This window comes from Buteo buteo, chromosome 17 (assembly GCF_964188355.1).
Source record: "Buteo buteo chromosome 17, bButBut1.hap1.1, whole genome shotgun sequence".
NCBI lineage: Eukaryota > Metazoa > Chordata > Aves > Accipitriformes > Accipitridae > Buteo > Buteo buteo.
Genome location: NC_134187.1, coordinates 29,929,186 through 29,949,825, shown reverse-complemented (window position 1 = coordinate 29,949,825; position 20,640 = coordinate 29,929,186). Strand labels below are relative to the sequence as shown.

At 53.5% G+C, this 20,640-nt stretch overlaps 2 protein-coding genes across 9 annotated transcripts in view; both read right to left on the bottom strand.

Annotated features, from left to right (window-relative positions):
- Positions 1-6: 6 nt before the first annotated feature.
- Positions 7-1,224, bottom strand: NPFF (neuropeptide FF-amide peptide precursor). The gene is made up of 3 exons (XM_075049562.1): positions 1,104-1,224; positions 825-946; positions 7-351 (listed from the first exon to the last, which is right to left on the bottom strand). Exons 1-3 carry the CDS (start codon positions 1,218-1,220, stop codon positions 234-236), a joined length of 357 nt encoding a protein of 118 aa, XP_074905663.1. The 5' UTR covers positions 1,221-1,224; the 3' UTR covers positions 7-233.
- A 745-nt stretch (positions 1,225-1,969) lies between these two features.
- Positions 1,970-20,640, bottom strand: part of LOC142041034 (cyclic AMP-dependent transcription factor ATF-7) — a 70,339-nt gene continuing 51,668 nt past the window's right edge. For all 8 annotated transcript variants that reach the window (XM_075049552.1, XM_075049553.1, XM_075049556.1 and 5 more), the window contains 8 exons: positions 19,600-19,734; positions 18,794-18,951; positions 16,088-16,187; positions 14,741-14,854; positions 13,446-13,592; positions 11,920-12,117; positions 10,517-10,625; positions 1,970-7,786 (listed from right to left, as the gene is read on the bottom strand). In XM_075049552.1, coding sequence (XP_074905653.1) covers positions 7,569-7,786; positions 10,517-10,625; positions 11,920-12,117; positions 13,446-13,592; positions 14,741-14,854; positions 16,088-16,187; positions 18,794-18,951; positions 19,600-19,734 — 1,179 coding nt within the window. In that variant the 3' untranslated portion in view covers positions 1,970-7,568. The remainder of the gene's footprint in view (positions 7,787-10,516; positions 10,626-11,919; positions 12,118-13,445; positions 13,593-14,740; positions 14,855-16,087; positions 16,188-18,793; positions 18,952-19,599; positions 19,735-20,640) is intronic.

Sequence of the window (20,640 nt, the reverse complement as noted above, 5' to 3'; positions counted from 1 at the left end):
GTTGGTGTCTTTTTGGAGGGGCTGGGGGGCATTTGTGGGGGGGGGGGGGAGCAGAAAGGGGGCAGGTCTCCCCCCAAGTCCCCCAGGGGCAAAACCAGAGCAAGTGTTCAGGGTGAGTGGCACCAGTTTATTGGGTGACGGATGGACCCACGGACAGACGGACTCATGGACGGACTCACGGACGGCTTTCCAGACGGACGGCTCCAGGAACGGACAGAAGGACGGACGGACGCTCAGCGGCGGCGGCCAAAGCGCTGCGGCGTCGCCATGGTCCAGAACGGGGCGGCCGGAGGGTCCCAGCTGCGGGGGCTGAGCCGGGCCTGGGACCCCCCCTGCAGCCCCCGCCCGAACCTGCGGTGGGGACACCGCACCGCTGACACCCGCTGACCAGGACAGACGGACGGGGACGGACGGATGGATGGGGATGGACGGACAAGGGATGCACAGGCACAGATGGGGTCAGAGGGACAAAAGGGGACAGAGGGACAGAAGAGGATGGACAAACGGACAGGGATGGGCACGATGGGGACAGACAGGGATGGGTGACTGGGGACAGACAGGAGGGGATCAATGGAGCCAGCAAGACGGACAGACGGACAGATGGGAATGGACGGAGTGAGGGACATGGCAGGGGACGGACGTACACGGACAGACGGACACCAACGGGCACCCCCATCCCGGCACCGGCCAGGCCGCCCCCCTCCATCCCCTCTGGGTGCCCCCAAACCACCCGGGTCCCTCGACGGCCCCGCAGCTCCCCGGCTCCCCCGGGGTTCCCCAGACCCCCCCTACACCCCGGCCTGCCCCCCCCCGGTCCCGCTCACCTCTGCGGCTGGAGGAGGGACCCCGGGCTGCGGTCGGGGCGCTGCAGGGAGCGGAGCAGCGCGCCCAGGGCGGCGGCGGCGGCGGCGGCGGGGGGGGGCTGCCCCGGGGGGGCGGCGGCGACCTGTGGAGGGGTCGGACGGGGGCGTCACGGCAGCCCGGGCGTCCCCCGTTTCTCACCCCCCCCCAACCCGAAAAACCCGGTCTCCTGCCCCGGCCGCAGCCCCGCTTGCCTCCCCCCCCCGCCCAGCCCCGACGGCGCGGCGCGGACCGGGGCTCACCGGGTCCGGGCCGAGGTCGGGGTCGGTACCGGGGTCGGGGGGTCCGGGGCAGCAGCGGGCGGCGCGGAGGGTCCCCGCCAGCAGCAGCAGGAGCAGCAGCAGCAGCCGCCCCTCCATCGCCCCCGCCGCCCACCGTGGCCGCCCGCCGCCTTCGCCGCCTTTTATAGCCGGGCCGGGCCGGGCCGGGCCGCCGGGGGGGTCCCGGGGGAGCGGAAGATTGCGGGGATCAATCCTGGCCCCGCCGCCGCCGGGCGCCGCTAATTAAACCCATTTACCAGCCGCGACAGCCGCCGCCGGGGACTGACGGACGGACAGACAGACGGGGAGTGCCCCGCACCCCCTTCCCCCCCCCCCGGGACCCTCAGCCGGGGCTGCCCGCCCCGTCGGAACAAGACACCCCACCCCGCTCCCCGTCCCGTCCCCGGGACCCCCCCCCAGTCCCGCAGCGGGACCCCCCGCCCGCTCCGCCGCGTCCCGCTGCCGCCACCCCGCGGCCGCTCCGCGCTCCTGCAGCCCCGACGGGGCGGCCGCGGGTTTCAGCCCCTCCCTCCTACCCAAATCCAGCTGGAATCACCCCAAATCCTCAGCCCGAGGGTGTCCCGAGCCACTGCCCGCCCCCCCTCAGGCTCACCTGCTGTGTCAGCCAGGGGGGCGACAGCCCCCCCGTGTCCCCAAGCCGGTCCGACGGTGTCACCCAGGTGATGGCCGAGGGTCGTCACACAGCCAAAACTGTCACCCCAGGGACACCCCACGCCGTGTCCCCCAGCCAGGTGATGGCCAAGGGTTGTCCAAGGTGACACCAGGGTTGTCCCCAATGGAGCGGGACCCCCCCCCCCCAAGCAAAGCAGAGGGCAGCAGCCACCAGCTCCTGGGTAATATTTTAATGTTATATTTGCAGCATAAATAAAAGGCACATTACATGTTCGGTACGACGCGGCCGAGGTGGAGGGGGGGGCGGGGGGCTGGGACATGTGTCCCCCCCCTCTGCGTCCCCCCTCCATGTCCCTGGGCCCTCGCGGGGGCTGTGAGGACCCGCTCACAGGAGCCTGTGCGGAGGGGATCCCTCGGGGCCCGGGGGGGGCCGCGGGAAGGGGTTACAGCTAGAAAACCATTTCATTGCATAAGGAGCTGCGCATCCGTTCAGGAAGTTGATATATGTCTATATAGGTCTGTATATACTCATAGATATGTATTTTTTTTATAGATACTACACCCTCATGGTTACGCTTTCCGGAGGGGGTTGGAGGGGTGGTGTGTGTTTCCTTTTTCTTGGCTTCTTCCATTATTGATCGTCAAAGCTCGCCCTACAAAGCAGCTGGGGGGAACGGGGGGACACCCAGGACCCTCCTGCCGTGTCCCCAGGGACCATCGGGTCCCTCTGTCACCTCCTGGGCTCGTTTCGGGGCAGGAGAGCATCACCGCTGCCTGAGCCCGCCTGTCCATGAAACTGGGGAAGGGGGGGATAACACTAAACAAAAACAGCTCCACAAGTCCAAAGATGACATATTTCCCGGCTAAGCCATTGAAATCCAGGACCAGTTTGGGGGGTGGGGGGGGAAAGGTGGCATCAAACCCCCCAACCCCCCCAAGTCCTGAAGTGTTTGGAGGTCAATGAGGAGATCTTCATCTCCACCGAGGGAGAGGAGGGAGCGCTCCCCTCCATCACGAGCCCTCCTGGGGTTCAGCATTGCCCCGGGGCAGGGGAACGGCTGCCCTGGGATGTGTTTTCAGCCATTTGTTTCTATTCGACATTACAGCAAAGACGGATCTATAAAAAACCCTGACTCCCAACGGCCGATGCCACAAGTCGGGCTCTCCCCAACCCAAGCGCAATCTAAACGCGACCTTTAAACGCAGCAGGGCTTTCCCACGCTCTTGCGAGGAGCCCCCATATCGCTCTCCCCTCATCCATTAGGCCACGGAGGAAGGATGGAGATCCCAACCGATCCAAACGCCGCTACCGCAGAGATGGGTTTTGGGGAAAAGCGCGTGGGAAGCCACAGGACTGATACCGGCACTAACCGGGGTTTCGGTTAAGGCACTGCGGCTGAGGCCTGAGGGATGGCAGAGGAAAGTGCAGGTGCCCGGCGAGCTGCCGAGCGGAGCTGGCCGGGTGGCTGCCAGCCCCCAGGAGCCTCTGAAAAGCAGGAGAAATGATCCTGGAGCAGAAATCAGGTTGGGTTTTTTTTCCCCATCCAAAGATATCCGCAAAGCCTTCAAGCGAGAGTTGAACCAGCGTAAGAAAAAGCCACCTTCACCCTCACCCATCCTCACGGGTCTGGGGGGGGGACCCCGCATCACTGACCTGCCAGAAAGTCTGTCTTCCCAACCAAAACCAACCCCTAACTACCACCAAAACTAAAGCACATCCTCTACAGTTACTGCCATGCTGACCTAGAGAAGAAACCGCCTCCAAGAGAAGCGATGAGGAAGGAAGAGATGATGTGGGGCAGAAACCCACCAGCCATTCGGCTTGTTGGAGCTGTGTGAAGTGCTCAGCGGGGATTTCCACGCCTCGGAGCCCAAAGGCTCCCTGGGAGTGGCACGGGCAGCTTGGCTCCGGGAGAGGAGACCACATCAACCCTGGCTTTTAATTACTTGGGCAGCCCGATGTATCCACGCACGGCTGCTCTACCGGTGTGGAGGTGCTGGAGAAAGTGCTGGTGGAAAATGCTCTATGTACCCTCCTGTCCAAAAAGCCTGGGAAGTCACCTCTTAAAAACCAAACCTGTCCCTCCTGCTGGAAAAGTGACAGCCACCCCAGCGTTGCAACGTTCAGCCCCTGAGGTTTAAGACCTCCTCAGCATCAGCTCTGCCAGGCACCTTTTCCGACCCCAACAAAGGATGAACCTCACCCATGTGCCCAAAAAAATCACATTTATGGCTTGGGACATCCATCCACTGCACCGGGATGGGACCGGAGAACTCCCCCGGTGCCTGAGGCTGGCGGGGGGAGATGTGTTAGCTATGCTGGATTTTTGGCTACCTTCCTCATTGCGGGCTCAGCCTGTCCAGGCCGGGAGGATTCCTGCTTCGCACCACTTGTCTCCCTCCCTGCAAGCAGGGCTGCTGTCAGCAAGAGAAATGGGGACCTGAAACCTGCTCCAGGACCTGCTTTCGCAGCAGCAGTGCAGGTATCGAACACTGTTGGGGTAAAACACACCTGAAGGGGGACACGGGAAAGCTGCAACCCTGTCGATTAAAAAAAATAAAATGTTAAGGTATGGTCAAACACTTGTTCCCTGATTATTGCTGCCCAGGTTTGGAGCTTTACAGCCACGTTTTCATGGGTTTGCAGGTTTTTCAAGGCACTAAACACTCGCAGGCGGAAGGGAGCCGAGATGGGAAGATGCTGGAGCGTGGCAGCACGGATGACATCAGGAGCACCGAGGCACAGAGGGATGAGGAGAAAAGCTGCTCTTTGCATCCCCCCCCCCTCGTCACCAGCAAGGTCTGAGGTACCTCGCGATGCCTGATGGTGCTATGAGGTCTCAAGGGTCGGAGCAGTCAGGGCAGGGAAAGCCCTTTTGTGGGACACAGACAAGTCGCAGGCAGGCTGGGCCATCTCAGCTCTCCAATCATGCAAAATTGGGTCACTTCTAGTCCCTAAGGGTAAAAGTAAGGGGCCGGGGAAGCTGCTGCATTCAATGCTAACGCTGCCGTGTGCGTGTCTGTCCCAGATTTGCTGCCTCTCCAATGTCACCCTTCGCTCCCTCCTTCCAACCCTGCCAGCAAAGCCACCAGCTGCTCCTCGCCTCTGCCTCACCCACCAGACCCTGACACCACGAAGTGAACAAGGAACTGGCGCTGGGATCAGCCCAGAGCTCAATTCCTCCTTTCTCTATTCTTTCAACGAACACTATTCCTCGACAGATGGAATTTTTCTGCAGAGCTGAACACTTGGTGAGCCTAGGAGGAGCTGGTGAGCTACAGTCGGCACTGTCGGACACAAAACTGCTCGCTCCCCGCATGGTGTCCCAGCTCCTGGCTCTGAGTACTATGCACCAAGGGACAGGGACCCAACGGCTGCCGGGCGACGAAGCAAATATGTTTACAACACATTTTTGTCATTCCTGCTATTCCCAGACAAAGAAAGAGAGAGACACACTTGTTTCAAAGCCCCCTGAAACAAACTGAGGAGATCTGAAGACCAGAGCAAATCCCTTTGCTGCGAGACGGGTCATTTTTACACCTTTTTGGACCACGCGAAGGAGCAAAAGGTTTTCTGCTGTTCCCTGTCACAGGTCTACAGCCTACATCCAGCAGCAGCAACGAGAGGAAGCAGAGCTGGGCTGGATCTCGTACCTCCTGCGAACCCTCTGCCTTAGATCCTGGCCCCCCAAAAAGGTCCTGATCCCCCAGTGTGCCTCACCTGGTTGAAACCCCTTTTTCTCCAGGTCACACGGATTTAAGGCACGCCAAACCCCCCCGTGTCCTGTTCTCACAGCTCACTCTCACTGCAGAAACACATATCATGTCGGGATAGTAAGAGCCAAAACATCTGTCCACACACAGACTCTGCAGAAACAGTTTTACAGAAACAAAAGGCAGGTCTGGGGGGGCTACGCAGGATCTGAACCAGAAGTGCAAACTGCCGAGGCCAGAACTGACCCTGATTACGCATAAGACGACTCTCAAGATGAGCAAGAGAAACCAGAGGAGCGCAAGAGCAGCACTGTATCAAGACAAACCAAACCCAGGAAACGCCACGGTCGATACTGCCAAGAAGTCGACGAAAACCTGAAAAAGAGAGGAGAGGAAGAAGACGGATCCCATCGATAGAAAAACCAAACTGCTGAACTTCCCCATCCATAATGGGATCCAGGTTCCTTGCTCAGGCTTTGCTTTGGGTTTTGCTGTCCCTGGAAACCTTCCAAGTCTGGATAAGCCAAACGAAATCACTTTGACAAACAAACTTGGCTCAAAAGTGGCGAGTGCAACCTGAGGTGGGCGAGAGCTCAGGTGAGGAGGGACCTCCCGAGAAGGAGACGAAGACCAAGGGCTGATGCAGCTCCATGGACTTGTGGCAAGGCTCCTTCCAAGAGCCTGAAAAGCACCCCTTTCCAAACTATCAACTCCACTCGCTTGCCCAGGGCCAGCAGCAGCCTCGGGAAGCACACACAGACACATACGCCTGCTATGCCCGCCCAGCAAGAAAGCAGACCCGATTCCAAACATCTTTCAATATCGAGGTTGGGTTTTTAACCTGCCCTGTGAAACTGGAAGCTCTGTGAATCCTTCATTTGCTCTGGCTGGGAAGCAACAGATGCTCCATCGCCGAGAGCAGAAGATAATCATGAAGAAGAGGTAAAGGACCGGGCAAATAGAAACACTACTTCATGCTCTCTCCCTTTGGAACAGGCAACTAATTCACGATTTAAGGCCACCATTATTAAGGTCATCGAGGTTATGTGTAAAGGAGATGATCCTTGGAAATGGAGGGATTTGTTTGCTAAGGTGTACAGTGGAGTTGGGAGCAGATGATGAATTCTGGGACTTGCATTACTACTGCCTGCTGGGCTGGCTCATCCTTTCATGTACCTCCCAGAGTGCCTTTGCACTGGTCCCAGCAGATGCAGAGCAGCACCAATTTACTGTAAGGAAGACTGAAAGCAGCCCCTCCGCTGCCAGAAGAGACGGTACCTTTTCTCCAGCAACCACAGCGTCCTGTTACGAGAGCAGCACGTGAACGTCTGCAGCTCCCAGTGTGGCACAAGTGACCAGGAACGCATGTCCCCACCCGGCCCCATGTTCCCCTCTCCCGTTGGGCACAAACTGATTTACAGCGATTACACTCCCATCGTGTCCAAATCTGTCACTGGCATCTTGGGAGTTAGCATGTGACAAGACTAACCTCGGTTCCTTTAACCTCAGAGCTCAAGGAGGCTTCTTGTGCGAAGGTGCAATGTTTCAGGTAGCTAGAGCAAAGGGGGGAGCAGATGCCTGGAAGCAGCATGCTGTTAAAAATAAAATACATTGACAGCACGACTAAATGTCACAGCCTCCCAAGAGCTATGTTTTCCTTTGCTGAGAGTGGAGGAGGAGGGAGGGGGGTACTTGGAAGAGTGAAAGCGCCAAGGGGATCCACCAAGCATGGAGGTTTAGTGTTAATGTAACTGATACCTGAAAGTGAACCTTTCAAGGTGCTTTTCAAAGTGAGGCTCTGTGTGTTCAGATGACTCTCTGAGTTGACGGATCGTCAACTGAAGGATCGAGAAAAGCACTCAATCCGCGGCCGTCCTGTGGGGACAGGCAATGGCAAGGCAGCGACTGGGGGCCAGGATCTGTACAGGCTACGCAGTGTAAGAAGCGCCATAGCTGCCCTTAACTCACTTGAAAAAAAAAAAAAAAAAAAAAAGAAATAAAAATCCTTATCGGCCCCCACTCATCAGGGACTTAGTAATGGTCAGTCTCTCTGGCTGCGAGTTCGCGGTTAGCTCCGTGTCACACGCACAGGCTGTGACATCATCTGCCAGCAGACTGCGACTGTGGAGCCATGATGACGTGTGACGGTATCGGCATGCTCAGTTCTGTCCTTTGGCTCGCCATCTGAGTGAGCACCGAAGTGGCAACCGCTTCTGCTGCTGAGCGGACGCTGAGCCCGTTGGGGGAGGCCGTCACGGAGCTGTGCTGGATGACGGGAGCAGGGGAGCCGGTGGGCTCAGAGCTCTCCTTTGGGCTTTCTGCTTGACCAGAGAAGAAGGGGATGGAAAAAAGAAAACAAGGTTAGAGAGAGGCTGTGCATGTTGCTATCTGTGTTAGCAGCGAGGTGATGGGATGGGAGACTGCTTCTGCCTTGGAGGGCGTGCAGAAATTAGCCAGGTATTTACTTAACACTCACCTTTCCAGCCAAAGCAGCCTGGAGCAGAGAGGCTGATCCCTACAGGAATCCCAGCTCCCCCCACCAAGCTGGGCCCCCGCAAGCAGCTGCTTGGCAAAGCAAGTGAGGACTGGAAATAAAACTGATTAGAGTTGGGACAGAATGACCCACCAGGTCCCGCTGGCCACATCCCTTGGAGAAACACCACCGAATCTCACTGAATTCATGCCAGGAAGGCATAAAGCGCAGGCTTCACACCAAGGATGGCAGACCCAGCGTAACCTTTATCGTAATAAATCTGTTTCCTCATTATAAGAAATGAACTTTCCTACATGTTGTTTCCTGGCGTGGTACTTGGTTCAAGGCCATTTAGCCCAGAGACTGAATAGTTCCTTCAGAGTCCTTACCATCTGTTGGGTGAGCACACAGGAAAGCGTGCAACAGAAACCCTTCTGCAAAGGCAGGGTTTTTTTGGCCATTTTTTATATAAATTACCTGGTTTGCTCTTTATTGTTCTCTAGAACATTAAAATCAATTAGAGCCCATTACAAACTGTTTGCTTGCTCGATTTCTTTCGGTAACTTGAAGCAATATGATTGAAGGGATGGGAGGCAAACAAAGGCAGAGACCTTCTTCCGTGCTCTTTTCTGAGCAACGCAGATTGGTTTCCAAAACTTTGGATTCTCTCCCACAAACAGCCCACTGTGCCCAGGCAGAGCTTCTAACACAGAGGATAATTTGTGACCTATCAAATGCCAAGGCGAGAGCAATCAGACCTCTCTCTTTAGGGGTATACACTCATTATCTACAGATGTCAGGAGGAAATTCCCTCCTGTGCACTTGGCTAGATGAATTACGGGTAAGATGCGGTCACCTTTCTTTAAAAGAGCAAAATAATGGCATGGGCTGGGATACTTCTTCCACGTCAAGAGGGTAAACCCTATGACACCCAGAAAAAAAAAAAAAAAAAAAAAAATCAGAGAAGAGGTTTACAACCTTACTGGGCACTGGCAAACGTATTTTAGGGCTCAGTTTTCTACCAGGTGCTTGAATACTGTACCCCTTTCCCAAATGGGTTTTACCTTCCCTTGTGAAACCTTGGCTTGGCCTTCGCCAGCATATTGAAAGATGCGGCTAGCGCAGCAGATTTGAAAACTGACTTGGCGGTGAGAGAGAAGGTCGAGCAGAGCAATATAATAGTTTGGCATCCCAAAAAGGAGATTTACAAGGTATTACAAATAAAACAACCCAACTGTACATGAGGCAGCTGTAATTCCATCGAGGGAATCTGGCATTTTTGTTTAAGGACCTGCTTAGTCACAAATCTCAATAATAAAAAAGGCAGCCAGGGAGGGGGGCATGGGGAGGGAGGTGTGAATTTCATTTTTATTATTCAGATGTGTGATGAATTCCTATTATTGGAGTAGACAGACTGTGAGGAATAATAATAGGAACTGTAAACTTTGGAAGTTAACAGGAAAAATCATGTTGCCTCTCTGCATTATACACAGAGCGAACACCTGTCTGCAAGGGCTGGGGGACAGCGAGGATTTTCACGACCACATTACTCAAGCTCTGAGTCACTGTAATGAGTGAAAATAAACTGGCTGTGCCAGGCCCCGTACAGCACGTATTTGTGCCTCACCGCACAGGCGAAGAGCGTTTCAGAGACCCAGGAGATGGGAATCAGGAGGCAATCAGGAAGGACAGTGTCTGCTTTCTTGGCTTTTGTTTTCTCCCCCTTCCTTTTCTTATCTCCATCCATCCCTGCCTCTCATCCCGTTAATCTAGGCAACACTAGGGGACTCCAGCATCCTCCCAAAGTCTTTGCACAAATACCACAGCATGGAATTGTTATTGCAGAGATGACATAAGAATCCAGACATAATGTTTAGCTCCCGGGTTGATTATAATGAAATAGGCAGCATTAAAAAAAAAAAAAAAAAAAAAAAAAAAAGAAAGAAAGGAACGAAGATAAAAAGAGGCCTTCTTACTTCCAAACCCGAGCCAATTTGATGTGAATTGCAGAGAATGAGATATAGAGCCTCATGATGTCATTTATAGAGTCTGGCCTTTTCTGACTCTGGCTTCGCTTTCAGAGCAGCAATAGTTTTTAACTTCAAAGAGAATATCAAGTGCTTGGCATGCTGCCTGGGAGCGAGTGGAGAGATGCTGGCCCACACTCCAGGGAGAAGCGGAGATACGGATCTCTGTCAAATATTCCACACTACAGAGACATGGAGGGGCATGCACTACCTCCTTCCCTTGGCGCTTTTGCACCATGGTTGCCCTCACTGCCTTGTTGCAAGATCTTATAAACCAGGTTTAAAGTGCCAATTTGCAGTGCAAATTTGCAGGTCCAGCCTGGGTGGACCCTCCTCAATACAGAGGCTATGGAGGCAATACCAGCAGAAAACACAGGACCAAGGTCTGTCCTGTCCTGCCTGGTGCACTCACTGGAGGGTGATGGAGCAGAGACTAAGATGAAGACTCCCTTCCAAGATGAAGACTCCCTTCCTTTATGCCTTACGCAGGTTTCATCTGCTTAGACCTACTTAAAGGGTAATAAGGACCAGAAAATGTCATCACTCACCGAGATAGCCCTGTGTTTTCTTCTGTAGTGCAGTGACGGGGCAGTCCTTGTGAGCCAGCAGGAGCTGTTTAAGTTGAGCAACTTCGTTCCTCAGTAGCATAACTTCATTCTGAGATTGAAAACCAAACATGCACGTATGCATCGCTCATGGTCTTGACAGCAGCCTCTAGCAACATAATTTGTGCCCTGCAAACTTACAATTTGTTGTCTAATTTGCGATGCCTCTGGCCCAAGAACATCCAAAGTTTCTGGGTTTGGGGAATTTAGTGTGCAAGACACAGACTGCAGCATTTCCCTCCAGCAGCCCCCACTGCTGGCTGGAAAGCCCCTCGCTATGTTAATCATCTAATCCTGGACATACATTTGCCTGAGCCCTCCTGCTAATGCCAACTGCTTGAGTCAGACACTCCAGCTTGCTGTTGGCTCTGATGGAAAACTAAACAGAGCAAGAAGCTGAGTGTACAACCAGCTCAGCCCACGCCAGGCCATGGGGAACATCAGAGCTCCTCCAAGCTCTCAGTACCTCTGTGAGCTTCTTCTGTAAACCAGGTCTATTCCCCTGAAAGGCATATTATTCCTCTATTGAAATGTTTGGAGAAATGGCTGAAACATAGTCAACTGTATTTCAAAATTGCCTGAGGAAACAGTTTCTATAATTATCTGGGGAAGAGATTAAAAATGCCATGATCAGTGCTATTGAAAAAATCCCACGGCATGAGTCACTAGCCACCAGTGAAAGAAAAAGCCCAGAACGGACACGAGTTTAGTCTTTGCAGACCCTTCAATCCTCAGCCAGTGCTGAGAGCATTAACAGGGGGGCTAACGGCAATGGAAGTGAAGCCTGTATTTTCAGATGTGCTGCACTTCTGCTAGGCATGCTGGGGGTGCTGCCAGAGAGCCAGGGAAACCAAATTCTCCAGAAAAAATCGGTATGGCTGCAGGCCACAGATGCAGAGCCTCCCTGCTCACCCTGGTGCCAGGTCCACCGTGCAGGGAAGGGAACTGGGACTGCTTCTGCTGACCCTGTGCCAGCAGAGAGCTCTCCCTTGCACAGGGGGGGTTTCCACTCTGCAAATACAGCTGCTTCCCAGGGCCTCGGCACTCTGCTCCTGAGGCTGGCGTCACTCCTTGAGCTACTGCCTTGATGGGCAGAGGCAGAGCCCTTTTGAGGGGGACAGGGAGAGAACCAAGAGCACTGAAGCACTCTTCCCACATGGCCTGTTCAAGGCAGAGCACCAGGATGGAAAGCAAGGAGTGTAATCTAGGCAGAGGCAGCAGCCTTGCTCCAGAGAGCACCATCCAAACGCACGTTGTGTCTGCAGCACAGCGAAGATGTTCCCTCTGGAGTGACGGTCCTAACGCTGGCAAAGGGCTGTGCTCAGCCTCCATGGTTACATACTCACGCTCAGCTGGATGTTCTGGGTCGTGAGCTCCTCAGCTTTCTTCTCCAAGGAAGACACCCAGAGCTTGCGTTTCTGACGGCAGCGGGATGCGGCAGCCCGGTTCCGCTCCAGGAACCGCTGCCGGCGCTCGTCTGGGTCTTCATCGACCGTACGTCTCCGTCGCCCGCCAGTGCTGGGGGTGGGCTGGGCAGGGGAAACCTGGAGATGGGGCATGTGGAAGAGAGATACTGAAAAGAAGCTCTGGTGCAGGCAGGCAGACACACACCGGTGTAACTAAGGTTTGGCAGAGGACATGCCAGCACTCATGGCTGGGGCAAAAAGGGATTTGCTTTTGCAGAGCAGCCCGAACTACACACTGCGGGGATGGACCGAGGGCAGCCCTGGCTGCGACGGGGGAGCTGGGGACAAAGCCCCTTTCACAGGCATTTCTGGCAGCCCTTTCTCAGCTGAGTCTGAAGTGCCCTCCAAAATTCAGGTGTGAATCCACATGAACTCTCTGAGATCCTGAACCTGGTGAACTTGTGAATGTCAGGGGAATTTAGTTAAAACCCAAACTCCTACAGTCAGCTAATGGCACGTAACCATCAGCAGAAGTTTCCTCCCCTCCGTACCAAGGAGCTAATGTGGTAAATGACTACGGGCAACGCAGAGGAAACAGCCTTCCTTTTAATTTCACTTAAGAGACTTTAAAAAGCACTTCATGCGGCAATGACTTAGGAGATTCCCACACGGCCAGAGACCATGTATCAGCTGATGGAGGGTAACTTCCAGCTGCAGGGCTGCGAGTGCTCAATCCCGCTCTGACGCACATAACCACACAGAGTCAAAGCACCGTCTCCATTTGGGTTCAGTAACTTGCGGAGCACAAACAAATTACAGTTTTTGAGTGGGCAATTTGCTTTAAAAATTAATTTGGGTTGAATTTTCCCTGAATATGTTCAGCTAAACAAACTCTCAGAGGCAACTGGTACAAATGATTTTCTAATGTTGCACACTCCCTGGTTTTAATTCAGGAGAACAAAGGAAAAGTCAGCGAGGGCAAACAGTCCTGCAGACACAGGCTTGCCGGTGCTTCTGCGAGGGCTCTGTAATTACACTGCCACAATCGGGGAGTGCAGTTACACTTCGGTACTCGCTGTCAGGCAGCATATGGATATTAAACTTTTGGAAGCCTATCTAACTGACGGAGCAGGTGGCGATCCTGATGGAAGGCTGGCATTTGGTTAGCTGGCAGGAGCCAGTGGAGTTGATTGCCTAAGAGGGGAGCGTTTAACCCCAGTAATTGAGCAGGGAGAAGAAGCAAAATATTCTTTCAGAACTCCAGACCTCGTCAAGCAAATTAACATGTTGCTGAAGTTTTCTGCCTGGTGGTGTTTGAGACCATTAGTGCTGAAGCGTCACTGAAAAAACAGGGTTTTTAACTCATTCTGCACACCAGGAAGCCACAAGGTTTTCCTTCTCTTTCCCCAAGGCCCAGAAACCCCCAGCATCTCCAGCCCAGCTTTGCAGGCTAAGCAGCAGCAAACCTGTGGCTGAGCTGGGGAAGGGGCGTCAGGGTGCTGGACAAGTATCTGACTCTGCTCTGGACGTGCGGTCACCATTGTGCTGGCTGAGCCCACCACCAAGCTGCTGCCATTCAGTGAGGAAGATGCCGTCAAGCTGGCCTTCAGCCTCTGTTAAAGGAGAAAAAAGGACGTCAGTGGACCTGTTCTCTGTGCTGTTAAGGCTTTAACCAGCTCCTCCATCATTCAAGGAGCCAGGCCGCTGGGGAACGGGCTCTTCAGGGACTGCGGCTGATTCAAATCCAACAGAAAGCCACCACCATCTGGCCTACCCAAAGACAGACAGTGGCTTCCAACTTAGGCTCAAGCAGGCAGGTGTCCGCATCCCAAAATTGCTACTGCAACTGGCACCGATCCACAGCCCAGCTGGCAGGCCCTACAGAAAGACCATGGACTGAACAGGCTGTGGAGCTCAACTGTCCTTGAGCACCCGCAGAGGGGTCCTTCTGGAATGGAGTAGGACCTATGCATGATCGAGACCAGGTCTTACAAGTTCCTTCTCTGGGCAGCCAGACGCATGCCAGCAGGGCAGGATGGCTGTTTCATGCCTCCAACAGAGTTTAAGATCTCTCACCCCACTTGTAGCTCTGATCCGCCCATGAATCCTGCAGACACCTCAACAGGGTACAATGGGAGCAGTGACAACACACCAGCAACGGTGAGCAGCACCACCCTAAGAGGTGGGTTTGCAAACACCTCCACCCTGTCTCAGCCAAAAAACCCAGGGTTTTTGCTGCTCTCTGCAAATTTAGGTTTGCCTTCCCCCCTCTGCGTGCACCTAATTTGAGCCACTAAGAGCCAAGACAGGAAAATTCTTTTGCAAACTTTTAGTTAAAGGGGCCTACATGAAAACCATTACCAGGATCCTTGGATTACAGCACAACATCTCTCCTCTTGGCTCTGCCTTCCTCAAGCCCACCTCCAACCCATCTGTTATCTTGGAACTAGAAGCACCAGCTTTACAAAACAGCCGTGTTTAGGATAGGGCTGAGGTTTGTCTTGACAATAGCGTGCCTGCTCTGCCTGCCAGAGCCGCAGTGCTGATTAGTCTAATATTCCTGGTGGCGGCATTTGTAACACCTGCTCTCGGTGTGGGCAGGCGCTCCGATGGCTGCGCTTGATTTCGGAGAAGCAGTGGCTCTTCGTGAAGGCTGCAGGGAAAAAGCCTCCAGATGGACTCTCTTCTGGAGGAGCTAGTGAAGACTGAGGAACAATGGTGTGGATGTGACACCCTCCCCGGCATGTATTCGGACCCTTACCATTTTGGCTTCAGAGTGCACTGGAAGTCCTGATGGTGAAATGGACCCGCTGCTGTTGATGGGTGGCCCAGGAATACCAGGAATGTTCGGCACCATGGACATCGGCCGAGCCAGCTATCGGGGATGAAACAACGCTTGGGTTATGGAAGCTGAGGTGCTTTCACAAGTGCGCTCCGTGAAGCGGCTCTGTAATAATTCCCCGACCAAGCACATTTATAAATCTTGACAAACGTTCAGCGTTTAACTACTGCCATCAATTATGCCTGCTGTCACTGAAGGCCAGCAGCCACTCCTTTGGTGGCCATGGTGGCTGTTTCAGAATCACCCAGCCATACCAGCCTAGCGCTGAGGACAGGGAGGAGGGCAGCCCTAAAGCCTCCCTCCTTCCCTTCCATCCCAGAGGGCTTTTCCCCACCAGTACACGAGAGTGGATGGAGAGGGAGGGTACAAGATCCCCTGTGGTTCTCTGCCCGGTTCTTATTGCAAAGCTGCCGCAACACCAAGGGTAAGTCACAGCATCCCCTCCTACACATGGAGAGCTTTGTCCCTCACCAAAGAGGGGAAAAACCAGAGTTTGTGCTTGCTTTTATAAGCCACTCAGGTATGCTGTTGCAAAGGTCTACAAACGTAAGTCATGTTTCAAGCTATCAGGAAGGTGTGAAGATGTTTCCGTGCCCACAAGCTATGCCAAGCTGCCTGCTGTCTGCCTACTTTGATGTCAACATTCCTGTTACCTGAGGCAGAAGGTTTTGGCCATTACTCACTCAAAACCCAGAAGACATGCCCAGCAGGACAGACAGGATTCACACGGGCTGCTTGGTCGGGAACTGAAGCGCTCGGAAGACGTACAAGCCACCCACCAGGCAAATCTGCTCGTGAGTTCTGCACCACGGCATATTCTCCGTATGCAAAAAGCACAACCCGCAAGGCTGATATTCAAACAGCTCTTTAGCACGCTGGCGAGGTTAGGGTGGCTTTCCTGGCCTGCAAAGACCAACATGTTCTCTGCAAGCTCGAATGGTTTCAATTGAGGCACGCTGTTCCAAATGGAAGCAGCTAATCAGGGATCCTACAGTTCCCAGCCCTGGATCAATGGCATGAGCCATCTGTCCAGGCAAGGCTTTGTTTTTTTCCAGACTTATTGCCCTCTAGTGTGATCGACATGTTATTACTACCTTGCCAGAGCTGGGCCCCCTCCTCCTCCTCCTCCTCTTCCAGTCATATCTTGCACAGAGGGGGAGATATATTTTAATTTTTACAAAATGGAAGTGTCTGCATATATTTGGCAGGGGAAAAAACACTGTCCCCTCCTCTGCCACGCAGAGCTGTGTTGGAAGTTTCTCTCACCGATATAACAGAAGGCATCTGTACGGGAGGGCCTGGGAGGACGGGCATGGTCTGTCCGTTTGCAAGCTGCACGACAAGTGGAAGGGAACCTGTGGGAGACCTGGAGAAACAACAATTCAAGTTCTCATGGATTATTTCAAGTTTATGCTGTCCAGGCAGCCCCATGAGCTCAAGGGCAGAAGCACGAATTAATTCTGGTTCATGGATTTGGGCTCATTTTCCCATTTCTGAATGGCACGTTCTAAATGGGTGGGTGCAAAGCCTAGCTGAGCACGTGTTAAGGTAACTCAGCCTTCTGCACACTCACTGCATGGCAGCCAGCACGTGCCAATGTCACGCCGAGGAGACCCAGGCTGCAGCTCCTCGCTTGGGGCTGGCAGCGACACTGATGGCCAGCATTACGGTGTGCCCTGTTTAACTCCTATGGGTACGCTGGCTGGCCAAATACACCATGGCTGCCAAAGCCCCAAGACATGATGCCCACCTGGATAGACAGAAAAGCACATCCAGGGGCTGCTGCAACTCCTCCTCAAGGAGATTAAAAGTGCCCTCCCAGGCTGAGCCTGGCACTAGGCAGACGGGGGATCTGGGCGTCTGTTCCTGCCTACCAGTAACTTCCTGGCCTGGGAGCCACGTCTGCTGAGCTCCCACGAGAGGGTTTGCAAAGATTTAGCTTTCCATTAACAAGCACTTCTGACTCTGACTCCAGAGAAAATCTCCTAAATATGGAGTCGATGCAGGGCTGGCTTGTGTCTGCCCAGACAATGGCTCTGGGAGACAGAAAGGGTCCCGCACACTGCAGGCTGGGGGAGGAGGCGATTGCACTGGAGCCTAATTGTGACAAATTAACAATACCAAGAACTTTTTCCATTGCAGATCACTTTGCAGCAAAAGGCGGTGTTTCTGCATGTGGTGACAAACAGGCACGCATCCCCCTGCCTCCGTTTTAGAGTGTCATAAACCTCACCATGCTCCAGCTCTGAACCTCTGGACTCAGCCTTTCCAGGAGAGCGGAGGAAAAGCCGGAGCTGATCTGGTCCGGACAACGGGGAGAGGAAGGAAACTGTCCCTGCCAGCAAGGGCTGATCTCCCGCTCCTCCTCCGTTCATGACAGCACAGCATGGAGGCAGAGATGAGCCAGGAAGAGAAGAGTAGAGCTGCTGGGAGCCTGACTTTCCAGGAGGGAGAAAAAAAATTTGCCGCTGCCTCCTCTGCCGAGCCCAGGGAAGGGGATGGATGAGGCTGGGCTGCCTGGGATCCTTGGAGGAAGCTGTGCTGGCATGGAGCAACGGCAGGGTGGGGAAGGAGGGGACGTGGGTCAGAGGTTGGAGTTCATTGTGCCAATAACTCAGGCTGGAATTTTTAAGGCTGCCTTGGGAACATGAATGCGCAACTCTCATTCATTTCTATTGGGCATCCCAAATCCTCCAGGCAGCTTTGAAAATCCCAGCCTAACAAGCCGAGTTACAGGGAGGTCACAGACTCCCCTCCATCTCTGTCATGCTGACAGCCCCACCACGGCCGCCGTGGCCCTAACACAGGGACCCTCGTTAAAGTTGCAGCCCGACCTCTCCGTAGAGTGTGTTCAGCTCTCACACTATAGGAGGGATCTACCTGCACGGACTGCAAAGGGCACATAAAATCGTATTAACGTCTAGCTTACTCCAGTTCTGATTTTTTCATGCCTCCAAGCACAAGGCGACTTGGTTCCAAACAGCCCCGCGAGTCTCTGCCTGTGCGGGGTTACAGAAGGAATATAATGCCTTTTCAAAACCCCAGGACAATCACTTAACCCCTTAATGCCTCAAGACAGGATTTAAAACTTTCCGTCAGGAAGTCTGGATTGATGGTGCCAGAGGGTCAAAGCAAAAACACACACAAAAATATGAACTGACAGTCGAAAAAAATGGCCTGGTTAATGTAAGGAGCCAGCCTCAAACAAGGGTAATTAGAAAGAGGCCAGGACCACAGCAAAAAAGAAGCACCCTGACACCAAAGAATAGAAGTGGGGCTAAATATACGTCTCCTGAGGGCTCATTGTAATGTGTTTCCTGCATCCTTCAGGCTCCTTCCTTTTATGTGCAGGGCTGGAGCTACCTAACAGTGTGGCAGGCTCATAACCACTGCAGCGAGTGCTCTGGAGTCTCCGATCCAGATTGTTAAAGGGGCAAAAAGGAGCAGGTCATTAGATCTGCTGAAACAAACAGCTCCCGAGGCAGAAGCTGACCAGGAAGGAGGCCAGCAGGTTGCAGAAGAGGTTACACTTCAGAGGCAACAGCTGTCTGAGAAAATCCCAAAGCCATTAAAGATCCAGACAATTTCCTACTGCCAGCTTAACTGAGCTCTCTCCACTGCATCAGGCTGCAAAAGCAACTTGGGAGTCCCCAGTCAGGCCACGCTCCCATCGTAGACAGTGAGTGTCATGTCAACGTGTTTGGGGATTGGGTTTAATTTTTCCCTGCGGTGAGTTTTGCCTCGTTTCGTTACACTTTGACAATTAGTTCCTGCTTTCTGCACTTACACCCCATTCTGCTTTTGCAGACAGTGCTGCAACGAGGCCCTTATGCCCAAGCAGCCGCAGCGGGAATCGCAGCACCTCAGTTGTTCTGACAATCAAGGAACTTATTTAGGTACCTAATTACTGCCCAGGAAGCCTGACAGTACGGGAGAAAAACCTCAGCACACATGTCCCTCCTCTGTACTTACCCAAGCTGTCTGTTGGAAGGGGGAGCCTGGGTAATGACAGAGGTTGGGGAAGGCAGTGTAGGGTGGAGCGGATCATAACCCAAGTGTAGTGGCAGCGAGCCTGGACGCACGATGGCTGGAGTAGGTGTAGAAATGATTACAGGCTTGGAGGTGATCTCCTGAAGAGGATCAACAGACAAAAGGAGAAACGCTGTTACTTATTAGCTTAATAATCGCCTGGCTGTCTCTTCCTTCTGATGGCTTAAAAGCAATTTAGGGAAAATTAAGGCACCTTCGCCACAGAAAGTGAGGCACGGAGGGGAGCAACTTACCCAAAGCCACACTGATTTGATGTCAGTGCAGGGAGTGGGGCACAGAAATTCAGACTCCTGCTGCCTGCAGCAGCCTCTGGGAAATAATCTCCCTCTACGAACTACCACTCCAGCCCTAGCTAGCATCTCTAGGGCGGGAAGTTATTCAGATGAAGAATGTGTCACCTGGACTAATCTGCTCTGAATCACAAGCCAGCCCCCACCAGGACACAGGGAGCTGGTCTGCCAGAAGATGCGTTACTTGTTTGGCGCTTTCGCCCTGCTGGAAAAGCATTCCCAGGGTGAACAGCAAGGCTTTCTGCATTAGCCAAATCCACATGGAGACTTAAGGGCACCAAACGTGTATTTCAGTGAACAAGTTTTTATCTTTCTTTCTAAAATGAGGGGAACCTCACAAGCCCAAATCAGGCCTTGGCACCCAAGTGGAGAAAAACTTGTTCTCAGTCGGAGAAGGAGAAACCAACATCTCCACAGGGCATGGTCAGGGAGGCCTACCTTCTCTTTGTTCTGTGGCGACTGCGGGTTAGATGCAGGGCTGTCTGGCGGGGAAGAGTCCACCTCCACCGGCTCTTCCTCCTTTATCTTGATGTCCGGGGTGGAGGGCAGAGACATGTCCAGGGCTCCAGCACTCTACAGGAAAACCAGCCATGGATTGAGAGGACAATTAGCTCATATTGTTTGTGAAACATTCGGCTGCTCCCAGAGGAAGAGCTACAGCTCTGAGCTCTTGCCAAATTATTATTATTTATTTGTACTGAAGTAGCATCTGGGAGCCCGAGGCAGAGAGCGGTGCCGTGCCACGCCGGCCCCATCCAAACAGAGACAGAGACCTAGGAAAGACGGTCTCTGCCCCAGATGGCACCATTTTGTGGTTTCTCGGTAACACAGACACAATTCTTTCCATGGGTTAGGTTTTGGGGTTTTTTTTTCATAAAAGGGCTCTGCTAAGGAGAACAGGTAACAAAGCCAAACGCCTGCGAGTTACAGAAGGCACTTTCATTCACAGAAGAGCTGTAAAGCATTGTATAAATCAGCCTGAATTATTTTATTACCCGATTATCAAAAGCAAACAAAGAGCCATGCAAGTTATTAAATATCTATGAGCGCCCCATTAAAATAAAACCCAACCATATGCCTGAACCTGGCAACTTGCCACCACCCTGGGTTCCAGCAGTGCCACGTGCCCCATTTTAACCAGTTAATGACTTGCTGGGGACGGGAGAAGGGCAGGGTGACAAGGGAGGGGGACTAAACTGAGTGGCCATCTCTCCCCTCCCCAGACCTGGAGGAAGACAAGACCTGGGAGAAGATGGCGTAAGGGAGCACCGGAGGAGCACGCAACGGCGCGAGACTCCGACTGCAGGATGCTGCATTCAATTGGGCTCCAACAGACCTCGCAAATCACCCGGTCCCTCCCTCCGTCTGGGGCAGGAGAAACTCTCCCTAAATCAGTCCTGACAGCTGTTTGTCCAACCTGCTTTCCCTCCCTCCACAATCAATCCCAGCGCTTTCCTTCACTCGCCCGACTGCTGACAG

Bases quoted from the DNA above. Each gene is read 5' to 3' on its own strand.
- NPFF (XM_075049562.1), bottom strand. From the start codon at position 1,220: ATGGAGGGGCGGCTGCTGCTGCTGCTCCTGCTGCTGCTGGCGGGGACC. The intron at 947-1,103 runs GTGAGCCCCGGT...ACCCCTCCACAG, and splicing joins CCGACCTCGGCCCGGACCCG to GTCGCCGCCGCCCCCCCGGG. The intron at 352-824 runs GTGAGCGGGACC...TCCCCACCGCAG, and splicing joins TCCCTCCTCCAGCCGCAGAG to GTTCGGGCGGGGGCTGCAGG.